The 19,651-nt window shown below is 42.9% G+C and overlaps 2 protein-coding genes across 8 annotated transcripts in view; one reads left to right on the forward strand and one right to left on the reverse strand.

Annotated features, from left to right (window-relative positions):
- Positions 1-19,651, reverse strand: part of SLC6A6 (solute carrier family 6 member 6) — a 93,432-nt gene that overhangs the window by 65,057 nt on the left and 8,724 nt on the right. The gene's annotated exons all lie outside the window — the stretch shown is intronic.
- Positions 1-19,651, forward strand: part of LOC139595856 (uncharacterized) — a 133,321-nt gene that overhangs the window by 8,001 nt on the left and 105,669 nt on the right. The window contains exon 3 of one of the 2 annotated variants that reach the window (XM_071439619.1): positions 478-1,597. The exons of the other annotated variant lie outside the window; for it this stretch is intronic. Within the exon in view, the coding sequence (XP_071295720.1) occupies positions 478-498 (21 nt within the window). The 3' untranslated portion in view covers positions 499-1,597. Of the gene's footprint in view, positions 1-477; positions 1,598-19,651 lie in introns of those variants that run through there. 2 annotated transcript variants of the gene reach the window in all.

A 19,651-nucleotide genomic window follows, 5' to 3' on the forward strand; every position in this document is an offset into this window, starting at 1 on the left:
GCCGAAAATAAATTCAGCAATATTCACTGCGGCATCCCTGTACTTCTCTTTTGGGACACCTGATGCTTATGTCCCAACCTGGGCAGAGACTGGTTTTGTAAGGTTTATCTGGGTGCAGTGACACTACCAACCCAGCAGTGCATCCTTGCAGAGAGTGATTTCTGCCTGTCTGTCCCAGCCAGAGCAATCCCACTTTGTTGTTTGTACATGAGAAGGTCGGGAAGGGGGAGAGGGTGGAATATGCTCAGCAGAAAGCACAAACTATCCAGACTTAGGTCTCTAAATCTCTTTGGCCAATGTTAGTCAGCTCTGATTTGTATCAAAGCCCAATATTATCACTTACTGATTATTAAATGTGCCACAAATGGTTAATATTTTGTGAACAGTTGGTCACAGGCTGTCTCTATCACTGAGCAATTGATTCTTACTCTCTGTGTCACCTAAAGTCCTCAAGTTTTCTCCTTTTTACTTCTGCAGGTTTGTCTGTTGGGCTCATGAAGTTCCTGGAGAGGAGTGTGAAGACCTGTCCCTATACTCCCACATTTCCTTGGGAAGCACATCCCAGCAAACTGTGGAGCAGCCAAAGTGGGTTTGGGATGCCCTTGGCACTCACAAAGACATCCTTGACCCCTGTTGCCCACAGCAAGTGCTGCTGGAGGCCATTGGCACCATGGAGGAGCTGCATGGCCAGGCTGGGCTGTGGAGGGACTGGGAGGCAGGCATCCTGAGCAGCAGGGCCTGGGACTGCCTGGTGGCAGGGCTGAGGAACTCGTGGAGCAGAGGCACACAGTGGAGGGTGTGGTGGACCCCAGGAGCTTTTCCATCCAGTGCCTCTGGAGTTCCTGTGAAACCATGTGCAGAGGGGTATGGCATCTATCAGGCACATCCCCTGGCCTGCTGAGCTCAGGACATAGGAGCCACCTCCAGCCAGAGCAGAAGACACTGCCACATGGCCACTCCACCTGGCTGCAACTCAGCTTTCCCCTCAAATGAATTCATGCCACCCCAGAAGTCTTTGCATGTGTCACTGCCTGAATTTTGTGTCCCTACTGGGAGGCTAAAGCTCCCAGTTGTCCCAGCAAGATACAGGTTTAAATACAGGTCATGTTTCTGCTGTTCTCCACCAGCAAAACAGCTGTTTGCTCTAAACATGAAGATATTTTTGTAAGAGCAAATGCATGAATTATTTCAAACTTGCCTCAGGATGAATTTTCAAGGGTACTGCAGAGACTGTTTCCACAACAAAACGGGAGCTCTTCTACTGAATTGTTCATGTTACTTTCATGAATGCTAGAAAAGAGGCTGGCTTTTTTTAAAATGTCAGCAGATACCTGGAACAGGAATTTGTTTCCGTAAATCCTTTGGAAACTATTGTTGTTGATGTTGTCTAATCTGACCAAAAGTTCAATTTGGCAATTTTTATCAAGCCTTGCTGTTAGGTATAGGCAATTAGCTTAAGAAAATATCAGATAGGATCTCTGCTGTGTTGGCAATGCCTGTTGCTCTGATCCTTACCTGGTGGGAAATGGCTTTGGAGGAGCACAGCCACATCTTTGTAGCTGTTTACATCACATTTCTGACAGAGCTCCACCCTGCTTTCCCCATTTGTACTTTGTTTTTCATGAATAAAGGTCATGGCATTGGCATCACAAAAAAATATTGTTGCTGTAGAAGGAATTCAGCCGTCCCCTCTGGGTAATAAACAATAATGTACTCCAAGGCTGGCAGGGCAGCAGAGATGGAAGAGAAGGCCAAGACCCATTGAGATCTGTGCAGACCTCCAGCATCCCACAAGTCAGCTGTCTCCCTGCCTGTGCTGGGCTGCTGCAGACACTGCATAGTCTCTAATAGTTTGGTCAATCTAGATTTAGGCACCCCCCAGCTGTTGGCAGTGGGTCTGTTGTGGGTACCTGCCTCCCAGCCAGTCACTCTACTGGAATTTGTTGTCTAATAGTCAAAGGGCATTTTCTCTGCAACAATGTCCTACATTAGCCCAACCCTCCCTGTGTGTGCTGGTGGCCTGGGGACATGGTTACCAGATGTAGTTGCAAAGCACTGGTTGCCCTGCTCTGGAGGGCTCTCCAAGGAGGTGCTGTGGCCAGGGCACGTTGTTCAGTCTGCTTGTGTGGGACTCTGACCTGGCTGTAGCCCAGCTACACAATACATCATTTTAGCCATGTTGCATCTAGATCAGGGAATAAATGTATAGGAAATACATCCCTTGATTCAGCTATCAAGTAAGTGAGATCTCTCCCATGTTTCTGTATTAACATCCACATTGACCTCTGTGTTTGTGCTCATGTCAAAATCACCACTCATCTTTTGGCTCAAAAGCCATTCTTCTAATCTTTTGTTACATGTGAGGCTCTCAAGCTGTCTGATGTTTTTTCCTACTTTCAGGCTGCCAGTACTTTCCAGCAAGATGAAATTTTAAATAGCTTCAATATTCCAGGAGTAATTTCATCACCAGTGCCTGTAGAAACACTCCCCTAAACTCATGGTCCATGGTTTTATGATTCTCTGGGCATGGACCAAAATCTCAATTGTTCTGAGGATATGAGGGAAATGAGGAGAAGTTGCTGCATTATTGCTACAGCCAAGGACACACAACAGCCAACAGGCAAAAGCTCAACATCAAAAGCATTTGGAATACTTTTAGCACAAACACTACTCAAACAATTCCCAATTCAGTAGAAAGCATACTGGAGAAAAATCTCCAGGTTAGGCAGACCTTGAACTTTCTTTCCCAGGATCACACCAGTTGAGCAGCAAATCAAATTCTACAGAAGTATTTGGGATTTTATTAGTAAACAGCCTAGAGGTGAATTCCTCATTTTTTTCTCAATTAGATATGTTTGAAACAGAGAATTTTATGAATAATTATTATTACTCGTTTTTACATGATGCTTTAGCATAATCCCAGAAATTATAATTTAGGGAGTACAGATCTTGCTGCAAAGCCCTCAAGATTCCTGTGGCAATAGCCAGGAAACAGATAAAATAGAAGCAATTAATAAAGTATTTCATCATTAAAAATTTTCCAACACCAGAAGATTTTGCAAATCACCCAGCAGATTTTTAACATCCTCTGGAATTTGAAATTTTCAGTAATGAAAGCTAAATGAATGTTGAATAAAAATATAAGGCTTAAAACAATGTCACATGGGTGTCACATGTTAGTGTGCACAAAAATAATATTTGAAGGGAGCTGCTCAAATAAAATTAAAATTATTTATTTTTTTATAAAGCAATCTCCTCTTGATTATTAACAGACTAAAACCTGCCTTAAAGAGATTCTAAGGCCACCATGCTTCTATTTTCCCTTAGCATCAACTAAGTCGTGGTCGAATTGACATCCCTATTTAAGGTTTCCACATCTCTTAGTACTTTGCATTGTATTTCCTCTGTGAAGTTTCCTAACTTCTGCTAACCATGAAGGCCTGGGAGGCCTGCAGAGCACATCCACGCTCTATAGGAAGTGGTTTTGGTGTTGCTGTAGCAACCCCAAATCAGTACTGAGTAAGCAGAGGTGCTGCTCAGCAGAGAAATGACACAAATATCTGTACATCCTCACTGCTATTGAGAATGGAGGCAGCAGTTATGATGATCAAGCCTAATGCCCTTCAAGGAAATTGCAATTCTCTCTTTTATTCCTCCCCCATGTTTTAATTTAACTGCTATTCCTGGTGATGCTTGCTGCAGACACTCTCCATGACTGGAGAGCCAATTCTTTCCTTTGCTCAAAGTGTCCCCAGGCAGGAAGTCAGGCTGAGAAAGGAAACCTTTGTCACTCTGCAGCAATGTGAAGGGAGAATGTTCTCACCCACTGGAGAATCCAGGTCCTCTTTTACTTTACACCAGAGCTGACTGCATTTTGGAAGAAAGAAATTAATCCTTTTCTATTTTTTTCTAAATGTGAAGCTCCTTTAATTCACCCTTTTAAAGCATTTGGGGATCATCTGATGAAAGGTCCTAAGGAAACACAAGGCATCCCTGCTGCTTGGGTTGCAAAGCTAAAGCTCATGCTCTGAAAAGAGAAGTGTGCTTAGAAAAAAGAGCTTTTGAACACAAAAACAAACAATGGCAATGCATGCTGACAAACACTTCATCTGCCTGCTTCCATTTACATATTTTTACATATCCATGGAGTACTGCTGAGGGCCTTGGTCACCTTGACCTGTCACTGACACAAGTCTGTTTAAGCTTTCTTCAAAATTAGTCCCTGCTGCCACTCAGGTATTTTTTGCTGTTGCTTTTGTTTGCTATTAATCTTTGAATTGTTTTCAGTCTGAAAGCGTCTTTCTGGTCCCAGAACTGTACAGAATATATCAGGCAATCCTCTAGGGGCACTGAAAGAAAATCTAAAACTCTCTCCCCCATGACTCTTACACAGTCAACCCATATCCTTTTGATTTTAGACCTTGTTTTAGGTCTACACAAGAAAGGCTTTGACATCCTTAATTGGGTTTGGTTGTTTTTTTCCCCTTTAGTTTTGATTTCTTCCAGTTTTCTGGATAGATTTCACACAGCTTGCCACCACAGCTCTAGAGGACAATAAAAAAAAGTATGGGAACTCCTCCAAAGTACGTGTTTGCAAGGAGTGCTATGCCAGGAACATCATTACCAGAGTCCCAGTAAATAATCCAGAACCAATGCCATAACTTTTATGTGTACCAGGGGCACTGAAACCCATGCTGAAATACTTGGCAAGTCTGCCCTTAAACTAGAATATATTGTATTGATATTGGCTGTGATCAACCACAGCATTCCTTGGTTTTGAGGTAGTATTTCTGAAGGGGGAGGTTTTGTGATGCCAGTTCTTGTCATATGTTTTCCTGTCTCACCCTATCTCCAAGCCCAGCTAATCTGATGATATCCAACTGTCCTAATGAGCTGCATCTACTTCTAGGCTGAAGCGTTGACAGCTGCCTGTTCTATTGCCAACAAAAACTTCTGAGACAACTGTATCTCATTCCTGCAAGTACGCAAATCACTTCATTTCTAGCACAAATATGAGATATAATGATATTTCTTTTCGTTGATCCAGGTTGAAAAGGAGGCGTGTGAAAAATGCGATCCAGCACTCAATTATTTCCTCACGTGCAGTTTAATCCCTCAGCTGGAAACAAGGGCTGTGTCTATTGGTTACAGAGAAATCAAGGGCTCATGTCCCTTACAGCAGAGGTACAGTCACATGGACTAAGGTCAGTGAGAAGGACATGTTCCTCCAATTAATGTTGGCATGTGTTTATTTATATTTTTATACATTGGTAATTCTTCCATTTGCTGTTCTTGGAGTCAGAGCTCTTGGCAAGAGCTTCAGCTTGTTCTTATTCACATAGGATTTAATGCACTTAATTCTTCACCACCACCTTGACCATCTCAAGCATGTGGGATTTGCTTTCTTCCCCAAGGCTGTTGGACCCATAGACTCCTAAACCTTTCCTTCCCCTGGACTGCCTTTTCAAAGCACAGAAACTGGGTTGTAGGTAAGACCAGGCTCACAACAAGCCATTAAAACTACTCTCAACTTCTGGAGAGAAAGCTATCTAAAACAGAGACTGAATTTGCAGGAGGAATTTTGTCTTGGGGGACTATAGCAATAACAGACAACAATCCCCAGACAAAGATGGAGAGGAGACACACAGACACTGATTTTGATCCAAATGCAGTCAGAACAAATAGAAGCAACAACTCCAGTGGCAGCTGATCAGGGCAGCTCATCTCCAGGCAGAACTAGTACTTCTCTTTGTCAAAAGAAAAAGTCATGTCTACCCTCTGCCCCTCAAAATTTTTATGACTTGCCAGATTCCAGGAATCACAGAAAATACTACTGAACCAGGGCCAAGGACCAGAAAATCTAGGGGAAGCACATCTTGTAGCAGCCTAGGTCACCACTGTGGTTCCTCCTGTGCCAGCCTTTCACACTGTTTTTCCCAGCTGAAGATGGGACCCATTTCTCCAATTCAGTAAGTTTGCCTCAGTGAGTTACTCACACTCATACAAGCTCAACAACTTGAGGCTCTTGATTAGGATAAGGCTGGAAGGAGGGAGAGTTTGTTATTGTTCTAAGGGGTTTATGTAGGCTTTTTTAATTAATTCTTGGGATATGCTCAGACACTGAGATGGTGGAAACCATATAAGTAGCTAGATTAGAGCAACAGACATAGCAGTGGTATTGGATACAGAAATAACAGTCATTGCCAGTTCCTTGGGAAGAGAGGACAAATGAATAAACATCAGTCATAACATCTGAAACCACCAGACTTGGAAAAGCCTCTTGATTTTAGGAAAAATCCACTGAAAAATGCCAGGGCTAGATCTGGCATCTGACTTTTTCTCAGGAGTATAATTCCCATTGAGGAAGAAAGGGATTTTTGAGGAGCCATAAATCCAGGAACCTTCTATGCCATTATCTTTCAGTAATAAGCTCTATGGACAAATACAAGGCTTTGTTTGTTTGGTAGGGCTTATTTTTGTTTTTATTTTAAAGATGTAGTTTTCCCTAAGCTTTTTTCCAAATATTTTTCATGATGAAAAATTGCATGCTGTCCCAGGATGATGTACAAATTGAATGCAAAGGCAAGCAAAATATCCAGATATGTCTGACTCTTGGTATCTCCCAAGTACAAGATGGTCTCACCTCTACAGGACCCTCTCCACTCTTAGCAGATCCAGCACACCATCACGAAGGTAGGGAAGAATTCAGGAGGAAGTGATAAGTATATAAGGACTGAATCTCAGTGCAACTACACTGTAAGTCCTATCCCAGCCTATGAGACCAGAAAGGTATTTTCAGTTTTTGGTCTTATTTAGGAAGATGTTTCTGAAGGAATGCAGACTGTGCTGTTTTGGGGAGGGAGGAATTGGCTTCTTTAGAATTACTCAAAACTTATTAAATAAGAAGCTTTCTGTATTTCCTCACAGCTGGAGACCAATCATTGCGACACAGATAGAAAAGCTGGAGGCTGGAAGAAGAGAAATTCTTTTATTTAACCCCAGTTCCTTACACACACAGCTAGTGTGTGCAAAATGTGTCCAGGTTCTGTGGAGTGTGACATACTGAATATCTCTGTCTGCCTCAGCAACATTTGAAGCTTTACATTGAGCTGAGTGCTCAAATCCCAGAAGGTGGCATTGAGAGGGCAATCCCTTAGGACATTGTTGGTGTCAAATTCTTTGAGGATATTTGAGTAGACTAAATGCATCACGGCGAGGTGACATTTACCTTCTACAGAGCATGGAGAAGACCATATGTTATGAAACTCTGTTCAGCTTCCTCAGTAAAAGAAAATTATTAAAATATAAATCTGAACATAACCACAATGAAGTTTCAAGAGGTATTGATTCAAGATGGGGATGCCCAAAATACACATTAAGGGTGGAATGCTGGCACTATGAATATCAGCAAGAAAATCTCCTGGTGGCTGCATTGGAACTGTGTCCATACAGTTTATCCAGACAAAGACAGTATAAACACCAGAGGCTCAATTGTCCCTGAGCTAACAGTGCTCAGTTGTTTAAGCGCAGGAAATGGCCCACCCTTTTCCCACCTTTGTACACCCAGGCAGGGGTCAGACACAGTGTAGCTGCCACAAGGGCAAGGCTGATTCCAGCTAGGGTCTGACACAGGGTGACAGAGGCAGGGGGATGGCAGAGCTGCTGCCCTGGAGCTCTGCCAGTGGTGGCACAAATGGGGACAATGTATGGTCCATCTGTGAAAATGCCCTGTGGGCAAGCAGATACTTTCTACTGGTTATCTTGGAGAAACTGGCTTAAACCACTGCTCAAGACACAGGTTTTTTTCTTAAAGTCAATACTCAGGTGAAAGAAAAGTTCCAATAGTTTCCCTTGAAAGTCTTATATGAGAAAGAAGTCCAAGGAAACAAAATGACCACAATCATTGACACAACACAATCCCACCTTCTTCCAGTATCTTTTGCTACCAAAACAGGATCCTGAAGTAGTTGTTTTTAGTTCAGGATTAAGATGATTTCATCTTTCACATTCATTATCTGAATAAACGAGTACATACTTCTCTCGTTCTTCATATTTGTCTTGATTATTCACCTTTGGTAATGGAACATGTAGGAGTGGGAAGGCATGAGTTCACTGCCAGGGAGTGCCTCTGCAGGCAAGATGAGATGCAAGTACAAAAATCAAAAGCCATGAGGGAAGAGAAAACTATTTTTTCATTTTCTCTTAACCTAAAAACTCAAGGCAAAATAGCTGTCCAGGCCTCTCCAGGAGCTCTCCACATATGAAGCATTGTGAAGCCCCCATCTTGGGAATAGTGGGATCAGGCATTGAGAGGTGAATTTCCATGCTACATAGACATGCACACATTTAATCCGGCTGTGGTTTCCTTAATATGCAAGGATCCTAAAGCCAGCTCTGGTTTGACTCATCAGTTCCAGCTAATTTTCAAGCTAAGGACTCTAATAAGCAGATTCAAGAGCATCTGGGCAAATTTAGCTCCAACCAATTTGCCTCAAGAACATCCTTTGAATACATTTGCATAGTCTGTGCTCACAAAGCTCCATCAAACATGCTTTGCCAGCTGCTGGCTGGGCCCCTCAGCCTGGCACACTGTTCTCACTGCTAATACCCACTGAAGCCATGACAAAGGGCTTAGAGTCATCCACTCCCCCTTTAGTTGATATTATGTGTACCCCTGTACCATGGTGTGCAACAAATGCCTGGAATAATGATGATTTAAATGCTGGACAGGCAATGTGCAGGCAGGGAGCTCATGCCCCATGTCACTGTGCCACAACCTTGACCTGATGACAGGATGCCTGAGAGTGAGAATGCAGAGCCATCACTAGCACCAGGCTTGGCTTTCCTTCTGCAGTGCCAAGTTTGATAGTCTCTTTGGTGATGCAGGCACATGCCCATTAAGAAAGTTTATTTTAAAGACGTCAGGTAGCAGCTGATGGGTGGTAGGAAAGTTTTAGTATTCCAAATCAGGCAGTGTTTGAATGAACAATCTACAGATGCGAATGTCAGGAGATGTATTGGCAATACCACTGCTAGAGTCTTCGTGAACTCTGAGTACTTGCTCTTTGGTGCCTAATTATAGTCCCTGGAGCAGTTCATTACTTGCAGTGTATTGGGATCTAGGGATCCTGGTCAGATTTGGAGTTCCTTTGTGCCAGGTGCTGCACAAACACAACTGCCAGCTCTGGTAGACCCTGCAAGCTAAGACCCTGCAAACTCTTCCCCATGTCTGAACTTTCTGCACAGCTGTAACTTCACTGGGTTTTGTCTGATCTGTGCAGATATGCAGTTCTTTTGTGTTCTAGCTCATTCTCTATTTAACACCTATTGAACACTCTGCAACTGCTTAAGAGCATGAAGTGAATCATGCATAAATGTTTGTAGAATGTGGGGCTAAATAAAGATCAGCAGTAATATAGGCAAGTGAGTGAAAGGGAAGATAAAAGTAACCGTAAGGGGAATTTGTGATTACATAGCCTGGCTACATACATAGTCTGTGGGCTTCACAGTTTGGTAATTTTGTTTGTTTGCTTAATGTAAATGAGCGAGAGAATTTAAAGAATCCCTGCCACCTACTGAAGCCAGGGCTGCAGTGTTGTAGGCCTCACCCAGAGCATTTATAAAAGTCCTTCCTTGCGCAGCAAAACACTTGGCCATGTTTTGCACTCTAAGAGGAGAATACCAAATAGCATGTTCTGGGCAAGAACTGGGGACCACTTGCCTGCAAAGTGCAAACCCAAATAAACATGCTATCCCCAAAATACTCCTGTACAATCAGCATATGCAGGGAGGAACCTCTGAGGTTTGGGGGTGTTTTTTCTTTCAATATTTGTGAACTCTTTCCTGTGTTCCTTGGCTAGCTCTAACCAAAAGCTACCTTTAGGAATGTTCTGTATTCCATCTAATTTAGATGTACCCAATTTAGATGCAAGTTCTCACCATAGATCAGTTTCAGAATAAGTTTCTTTGTAAGCTGTTGACAGAAAATGGTTATAGTCCTATTATACTTGAGTAAAAATACAAACTGAGTAATAGAGGGAATATCTTTTCCTTTGGTTTATTGGAGTTTATTTCCCTGTTGTGCAAAGTTTTGTCACAAACTCACTTTGTCTTGACTTGTACTTTTTGTTCTCCACGAGCAGTTTAACAAGCCGAAGTTCAGAGAATTTGCAGAGTGCATTTGTTTTGGAGTGACAATATTTCCAGGGAACCAGAATTCCTAAAACAAATGATGTTAATCAGAAATATGTTGTAACTTCTCTGCTTTGGGAACACTGAGATAAGAGATCACCTTTAACTTACTGACACATTTCTTGAGTTTTGGCCACTGAATAGTTGCAGCAATCTACACATCGAGTATCAGCTATTTGTAGCACTTGGCAAACAGGATAAAACAGGTGAAACTCTGATTTTTTTATCAGCTCTCTGCAGGTTTAAAAGCCTTATTTAACAAAGAGTTTCTATACTTACTGCAGTTAAGCATACACTGAAGATAAGCAAAAGCCTGAAAGCTTTGCTGAATTCACACTCAGTTAGGTAAGGTTACAGGGCTTTTGCTTAATCTGGGCCACAGCTAACAGCTGAGTAGTGATACTGGGTGCAACAACCAGGACTCCAGGGAGGGTGTGGATGCTATTTTTGACCCACTTACATTGATTACTATTCAAGTTTTGTGTCAGTTACAACATGTTACATAGACACAGAGAATCTATAAACAAGACCAAGTTACCTTCTTGGTTTAACAACACCTCACTTCAGGGCCCTTCAGTTTTTTACCTTGGCTGGTGGCTTTGTTTTCACCCCTGCATGCCAAGTTGGCTGATCTTACTGAATATTGATATGTGAAAGAAGCAAGCCTCCCCTTTATTTAACATGAGTCTTGTTTGCTCTTTCTGGCATTGGATCTTCTTACGTCTGCAGGGAGGGTTAGCTTTTAATCTGTGTTATTGCAATGTGTCTCCATCAAGATAGAGGCATGCCCCAGCAGGACAAGATGCTATGAAAGTTCAGGTTGCTGCTCTTTGCTTCCAGCAAAGGAAATAATGTTTTAGCCACCCATGTTGAATCACCAGTGGCCAGCATGGAAAGCTTTTGTAGACCAAAACCTACCAGACTGTTGATATTTGCAACACCCAAGATGCAGCTCAGGGACCAGCAAATCAAAGGCTGAATCTTGAATTTACTACTGAAGTCTTGATCTTGTTAAGCCTGACTTGCCTAGGAAATCTTCCTTCATGATATGAAACCTACTGATTTAAACATGAACTCAATCCCTTTCCTACTGAAATCCTTCCTAAATGGCATTAGAAGCAGCCAAAACTTGTGGATTACCCTGGTGAAAGAACATGCTATGAGCAGGCATTATGGGCTTTGGGAGGAACAAAACAGAGCACAGTAATGATTAGAAATCCCAGGATCACACTCTCAAACCAAACACAAGGTCTTTACAAGTTTTCCTCTGAAATGAGTGGGAGGGTGGCTTTCAGGGCTATGTCAATGCTGTATTGCAACACACCTTTGCCATAACTTTGGTTGACAGTTCTCCCAGTGTACCTGCCTGTGGACAAAACACACTTTCCAAAGGTATTTATGACTTTCACATACAGACCTTGTTCTTTCCCACAAAAGCAAGTGAAGCTCATGGAGAAAGACACTTAGATTATGACAATCTGCTGACACACATGAAAAAAAGTGGTTTTTTCAACTCAGAATAGCCAGAATACACCTATGAAATATTCTTTCTCACACAACATACTGTTTTCTCATTATGTGTGTTGACATTTTTCAGACTGACCTCAGCTAGATATTTTGTTCCGGAGTCCCCATTTAGTGGAACATTTAAACAATAACACTTTGAAGCATGCTCAGTCTCTCTTTTGAAGTCCATTCAGGCTCTGCCCTAGGGTCAGCAGGCGCATTCCAGCAATGATGCACGGACCATCTGCTGTACAAGTTTAAATCCCACTGGTCCTATACCTAGAGCTACTAACATGTTGCATAACTAGCACTGAAAAACAGCCTGTCAGTTCAGATGGAGTTTGGATTTATTCCTAGAGCTCTCTTATGCTCCCGCTGGAGGGCCTGTGTACAGTAACCTTTGAATGTGGTTTCTGGAAACTACAAAGTAATGAGATAAATAATAAGAAATGACATTAAATTCTTGCATTCAAAACCTTTATTTTCCTTTGCCCATTTACACCCTGGCTCTGTGATTCCCTGGGTTCACTGTCTGGCATATCATTTAGGTGCCTTCCTAGTCCAGATTTTTCACTTAGGTGGGCTCTGGCTTAGTTACTCTAAATAGTGATCCATGGCTTAGTGTCAATTGCTGCATAAGAGAAAACCAGGATGGTGCAATATGAGGGGTGAAATTTTCAAGAAAATGCTAATGATTCATATGACCAGGGACTATTTACTTGGGTAGGAACCTGGCATCAAAAACATGACAAAAATCTCTGCCAAGAAAAGTCTTTGTCTATATATTTAATCCATTGTGCTTTAATGTCATTATTAAACTTAACAATGCATTGGCTGAGGTTAATGTATATCAGACCCAAGCACTGCTGGTCTCATTGATGCTATGTAAACATAGAAGAAGGAGTGGTCCCTACCCTTGGGAGTTTAAAATCTGAACTTGGACAATACACTTCAAACATATGGTATATCCTGCAGGCTGAATTACCAAACTTCAATCAGCATTAGCCTTAACAATTAATTTATGTTGCACTTATGTTCTGTATTTGGGGGCAATAGCCACGATGGCTCCTTGACAGAAATGTGAGGGTATATACATTATATACATGCTGACCTTTTAATGGTGCAGAGGGACATGGCAACAAGAGGAAGGTCAGCTGAGACCTGTGGGATGGAGAATGGCACGAGGGTGAGCATGGCAGAGAGCCATAAATAGAGTACAAAAGAGGAGATGTGGAAGTCTTGTGGCATAAGTGAAGGAGAACAGCCATATCAGAGCAAGTTTTTTTCAGAGCAGCTCTAGCACTAGTTGAGCACCAAAAGAAGTGGGCACATTTCCACTTCTGAGTATCTGTCACTTATTTAGATGCCTCCTTGGAAACTGAGTTCTCCGGAAAATCTGTCTTCAGTGGTGGGTGCGGAGCACTAGACAATCTGGCCTGTTCATTTTCTCAGTATGTGGTTCATCTGTTCTAAGGAACAAGTCCTTCTGGAAATGGGAAAAAAAAAGGCAGAAAGAAATGTTGGATACAGAAAAGCATGCAAGCTGCCTTGTGGGCTAATGATCAAGAAAGCCAGAATAAGCAAAATTTCATAAACCAAATGAAGTCAAATGTCCTATAAACACTGCAGTAGTCCTGGAAAGATGGTGGACATGGGTTAAAGCACTGAGTAGGCGTCAGAAGATATGAATTGGCTGAATTGTTTCATCTCCCTGCACAAAATGTTCATATCTGACCCCAAAAAAAAAAAAAAAGGTGGAACATGAATATTTGACCCACTTCCCTACAGGAGGACATTGTGAACATTAGTTAAGATCAAAACACAGCCTCAGAAGGAAGGAGCAGCCCACAGGATTGAGGTGGGATCATCTGAGGCTTTCTGCCTCCATAAAACAGAGCTGAAAACTGCACAACAGAGCATGAAGAGACCTAAAGCTGTAGAGCATTATGTGGGACACGCTTCCATGTAGGCAGAAATCCAGCCCCCAGCTGTGGAGGGATATAAATCCCCCATTTGTTTGTCATGCCACACGATGGAGTGTGATGTAGCACTAGTGGTAGCCAGTCAACTTTTTAGTTAGAGCTCCTCAGATCTTACAGTCACCTCTGAACCCTCTGAATCAAACAGCCACCTTTTGCATAATGAACCTCTCTCTGCGTCACCTCCAAACTTGTCCTTGCATCTCCCTGGTGGGATCCTGTAAGAGGATTGGGTGGGCCACGAGGGAGCAACTCCATTGTGTGAGCACAAAAAGCCACGTTCATTAGCAGGCAGGCATCTCAGAACCAGTCGTGGAAAAAAAGAGAGTGGATTTGCCATTAAATCGGATATTCTTGGAGGTTTTCCTCAACACAACTCCCTCTTTAAAGCTAACAGAAGCAATTGAGAAAACTGCTTAGTAATTCCTGAGTTCCAGTCCCAGCTCTGACATGAACTCTGAGGCCAATATAATCCTCTTGTTCCCTACAATAAGGCCTCAATCCTCCCCTGCTGTAAATCAGCCTAACGCCATTCACACAAGTTAGTGTTACCCCATTGGAAGATTTGGTTCAGAAATTAGGGCACCACGGGACAGGGCCATGCAGAAATACCCAGGAAAATCTGTTCCCCAGAGAAGTTTACACTCCAAACCAAGAATATGTGTGCTTGTGAGCTGTCCTCATGACATTGGTTGCCTCCTGACAGGACATGTTCCTGTGAGATGCAGGTTTAGGAGTGATAGCTATCTCTCAGGGTAATTAACCATCTTCAGCTGCTGCTGCCAGTGAAGGGAGGGAGCTTTGCAGTGCCCACTGCACAGCCACAGATTCACCCTGCAAAGGAGCTTCCAGACACTTGCTTTGTGCAGGAACCAGTTCAAAGGGGCCAGGTCAGGAGCTGGGAATGACCCAAGATTTAAACAAGGTTCCTAGTTCACATCCATTGCCAATTTCTAGTTACATTTGCCCTCTTCTTGGTAAACAGCAAATATTTTCTTGGAATCAGTCTAATTTCTTATGCCAGTGGCAAAATAAACCCCAGCTCATCATGGATGTGTCCTTTCCAAAGAATTACCACAAAAATGTCTGAAACCCTATAAAGGCTGTTAATGACTATAAATCTCCATAGGGCTTTTCCCCCCCTTCCTCTTCCCTCTTTTCTCCTTGCTCTGATGAGCTGGTGAGTTGGGAATGGCTTTAAATACCACAATAGTCATGGCAGGACATCAAGAAAGAAAAAGGAACAGGGTTTTGAAATACTTTGTGTAAGGCTCCAAGCACTGGAGTTGGTGCTGAGCTGACTGGCGTGTACCACACAGCAGTCAGATGATCTCTGCAGCTTTGGGAAATAGGAGAAACTCTGGAGAAGGGTGGGGGGGAAATGGTCTCTCCCACATTGGTCTTTATTGTCTTATGGATTTTATCACAGTATTGTTCTTTATTTCCTGCTATTTATAGGCTCTCATGTTTTGTGCTGCTTTCATGTTTGTGTTATCTGCCTTCCCACGACATGCTTCACCCCAGCCCTTGCCTACAGCTGGGTCCATAAAGGCACATGGTTTGGAATGGCACATCAGGGCTCATCTTCTTTCCCTGGGCAATGAAAGCAAACTGCCCTTTTCTGAAGAACTGAGCAACCTAAGATGGTGATTTAAATGATGGGCGTTCTGGAAACTCTCAAGACAGGGACTGAAGAGTTTGTCACTGGGCTTTTGATTATCAAGCAATGGCATTCTTTAAAAGTCCCAGACAGTGATGCTGGGGCTGTTTGCTCTGAAGTCCACATTTTACAATGAATTTAAACCATCAGCCCATCAGTATATGACTTGGTGATAACCACTCCAAAACCTTCACCTGACTTCTTTTATAACTCTTTGTGCAAGGTAATGCAGAGAGAAGGTGATACAGGGACTATCTCTGTCTTAATTCTCTGTGATTTAGGGATGCAACTCCACTGACCTGAGCTAGCAAAAGTGAAGTTAGTTCTGGTTTGAAACAAATATGAGTTTTCTAAAAGTCACACCCCTAATAAACTTGCCTAAAAGATGGCTCCAAAAGGCCATGGGGCTAGAAATAAAAATGGGAGAGGTGCAAAACAGTGCTGAAATCACTCAATTCAATGATTGAATCCTATCAAGGTCCTTGTACCTTACCCCAAAGTAGTTTCTAGGTAGCCAAAACATCATCTCCCAGCACAAAGCAGAAACCAGGCTGCTGGTTAGGCAGGCTGATGCTGAGGGATTTGCCCCCACCAACAATCCCTTTTGTGCACTTAGGGAGTGACAACAAGACTCTTGCATGATTCCACAGCTTGCATCACTTCTCATGTACCAAGCAGCCTGCCTTGGAAGAGCCCACACACCTCAGTGCCAGTAACAATAGGAAAACCCTTTCACCTAAACAGAGAGGAACAGCAAGCCCTGCTCTGGGACCTTTTCACAACACTTACTCAGCAGCAACACCTACTATGGGCTGCTGGAGAATTTTAAAGAAAATGAAATACTTGCATAAAAATGAAGCCGGGCTTGGGCAGGTTTGTTGATGGGACTTTTGGGCAAGTTACTCCCACTCTTTAACCTGTGAATGTGTGCAAAAAGGACACAGAACATCATTCTTTGGTGCTGTGGAACAGCATAAAGGCACCTGTTTGCCAAGGGGAGTCAATCTGTTTTGTTTCTCAAATTGTGTCTACTTTGGGAACATCCCTTGAGAAAAGAAGCATAATTCTGCTGCATGCAGTGTGAAATATAGGTTTCATTCAGACAGTTAGACAGAGGTTTCTGTAGTTGTCCTCACTCTCTGTAGCAGCCAGACTGAAAGAAGAGAATGGAAGGAAATTGGAAGCATCTATAATGCACCAGACTAAGCAAGGAGAATTATGTGGTGACAAAGAGCATACTCATATTGGTGAATCCCAGGATTCTTTTTAGGTGCTACTAAGAAGCAAGTTTATGTCAAGCCAGGAACATCACTAAAGCACATTTCTTGTCTCCCAAGCACTCGAGTCCCAAAAGCTGCCATTAAAAATTTTTAGTATCCATTACAGGGAAATCATTGGTTGCAAACAATGTGGGGAAAGCTATGTGAAAATTCTTTTTCAGGGTGGGATGAAAAAAATGTCAATAGGAACTCCACAACACTGGAAAACAAAGACTGAACCAACTCTCATTCCATCTGAGAACCAATTAAAAGCGTGAAACCAAAGATTTCCAGCAGAGACTGCTGCAAAAGCTTAAAAGATAGTGGCTCTGGGGCAACTGCTGTAAAACACAGCCCCAGCCCTCTCAAAAAGTGCCAAGTGCCTTAATGTCCATGGGAATCAGCGTGGATGGTGGTGTCACCTCTCCCAAGCCCAGCAGTTACATTCTCCTTCTGTCCTTTGTTTCAGCTGGTGAAAATCCGACTGTTCTCAGCTCGGTGTCTGGTGCAAGCTAACTCCTGTTTATCTCCTGAGCCACACTTTTCAGAGTGTCATCAGGTGCCCTCTTGGCCACCATCTAAGGAGCACTGACAGGTTGTGGTAGTTTTCCAGTCCGACTCTGAAATGGTTATTCACACTTTTATCATGGCAAGATTAGATAATTGTAATTCTTTATTGGCTGTCTTTCCAAAGGGGGCTCTGCACAAACTCCAGATGGTGTGAAATATGGCTGGCAGGATTTGAGTTAAGAAGGGACAGTATCATCCATTCTGTTAAAACCTCCACCCTGGCAACTGGTTAGACAGCAAACTGATTTCAAACCTGTCCTTTTCCCCTCTGTGCCCAGCTGAGGCCAGGTCTCTGTGCGCAATATTGTGATTCCTTATGGTCCAGAGTACATTACCAGGCACACACTACCTAGTAAATAATTCTCTGAGGAGTCATTTCAAGAAGGTAAGGGAAGTATAAACCTGATTTCCATCTGCTCATTCTACTCCATAGCCTGTGCAAAAGCTGGGCGGGATTCTGCAATTACACCCTTTGCAAACATCACACAGTGTCAAGGATCCATGAGCTGCTCTTAGTGAACTGCCCTAACCAAAACTGCAGCCTAAAAACTCCTGTTCCTGGCCACCTGCCTCCAGGCATGAGACACCAAACCATGTCTGGCATAGCTGGGGAGAAATGGCAATGCCAACCTTATCCCACTGAGGCAGCCATCTAAATGCAGCACATCCCTAAAGCTCTTCGCATTTTCAGGTGGCCAATCCCTTCCAACCCCATTGTGAGGTGCCAAGGGGACACCCCGACAGCAGCCAGCTCCCTGCTCCTGCCCTAGCACTGCAGGGCCTCATCAGAAAACACAGACTGCTGGTACGTGTTCCTATGTGCCATCTTTCACTTTGTATAAACAGTGGTTACACAAACAATTTGTAGGATAATAACTGGCTTAATACAGACCAGCACAAATAAAACCTTCCGGTGTTTTGGGCTTTTGTCTTTTTAGAACTTTCCCTTTCTGGAAGAGCATGATACGAAAGGTGTATTCCTTCCCATTTGATTTGTTTTCATATTGAGCCCAAGAGTTAAAACTTTCCCTGATTATCTCATAGTGCCTAAACTCCTACAGGCCTTCCAGGCAAGGGAAACGTCCTGGGCAGGCCGTAATTAAAATCTAGTAAAGAATGATAATTTGGCTTCTTTTTATCAACTGCTATTTACACAGCAGAATGTGATTTGCTGCATAAGGGGGAGAAGGGCTGGGGAAGGCTTTGCTGTGCACTGGAATGGCATGGCAAACACGGCGTCCTCTCAGCTGTTTACCTTCCCTGTCACTTCTGCAGGGAACCTGTGACCTGCCACTCATGGACGTGGATATAAAAGCTCATGCTGTTTTGGTTGGTTGTTTTTTCTGTTAGTGCAAGACAGCTGACACAGACTGTTTGCTTTGGGAAAACAACCAAACCCTTTTGTTTTGCATGAAGGGGGTGACAAAACCTGTATATAAAGAATTGCCCTGACTCTGCAAACAGCTACTGCACAAGGAAGAATGACTGGTGGTCAGCTCCAGGGCATGCTGACTGTCATTTTAGAACTACAGTGCCACTGTCATTTTAGAAATTTAGAAGCCTTGGGAAGTTGAAGACACAAAAATATTTCCCCACATGTATAAAACATAATTTTAAGAAAAATTCCAGCAATGTGAGAGAACAGACAAAATCAGGATGATTTACTTGAAATAATGAGAATTTGGAGTTGAGATAAAATGATCTCTGCACCTTGTACTACACTGTTCTGCACTTTCTATGGGACTGAGAAGTATACAGCAACTTTTTGTGCTGCTTTTACAAACCATGTCCTGCTGGACCAGATGTTTGGCCATTTTAACACAAGAGATATAGTGAAAAGGGCTTTGGGATGACTGCAGCCTGTACCACTCTGAGAGCAGCTTCAAGGACAGGAGCTACCACAAAGTATACCCAGCACTTTGATAAAGCCTTGCCTCAGTGCTGCCTTCAGCATGCTGCAGCCTATGAGAGTTGAGCTGACAGACACCTCTCAGTTGCCCATTCATTCCATTTCCAGGTTTCTCCAAACCAGACTGTGAAGGTGCCAGTCCAAGTCCCACCAGTACTGAGGTACAGCCTTAGCTTTAATTTAGAATGAAATTTTTACATCTTTTAATTTTCTAACAGTCCATTTTAAAGACAAATTTTATCAGTATTTTTTCAGATGGAGCACTTCACAAGTGGGTGGGCTCTAGGTATCTAAACAGAGCCACCTAGAGCTATTTGAAAACTTTGTGACCCCTCTAAGGCAGGTAAAAGTCAGAGCCTACAGGACATTCACATCGTCCTTTAGGGACAGACAGAGCTCATGTGGGACACACAGAGGCACTGCAGTATATCACATATCCTATATAGTGTCAGACATATACTTAAAACTGTGTAAACTGATAATTGGCTAACTTCTTAAAAAGGCCTGGTTTTTGCAATAAAGCCACTCTCCTTTGCACTGCCTGGGGACTCTGTTGTTTGCTTCATACAGGTAGGCA

The sequence above is a fragment of the Agelaius tricolor genome, unplaced genomic scaffold (assembly GCF_023055355.1).
Source record: "Agelaius tricolor isolate 1412-34295 unplaced genomic scaffold, bAgeTri1.0.p SCAF_14, whole genome shotgun sequence".
In the NCBI taxonomy this organism is placed as follows: Eukaryota; Metazoa; Chordata; class Aves; order Passeriformes; family Icteridae; genus Agelaius; species Agelaius tricolor.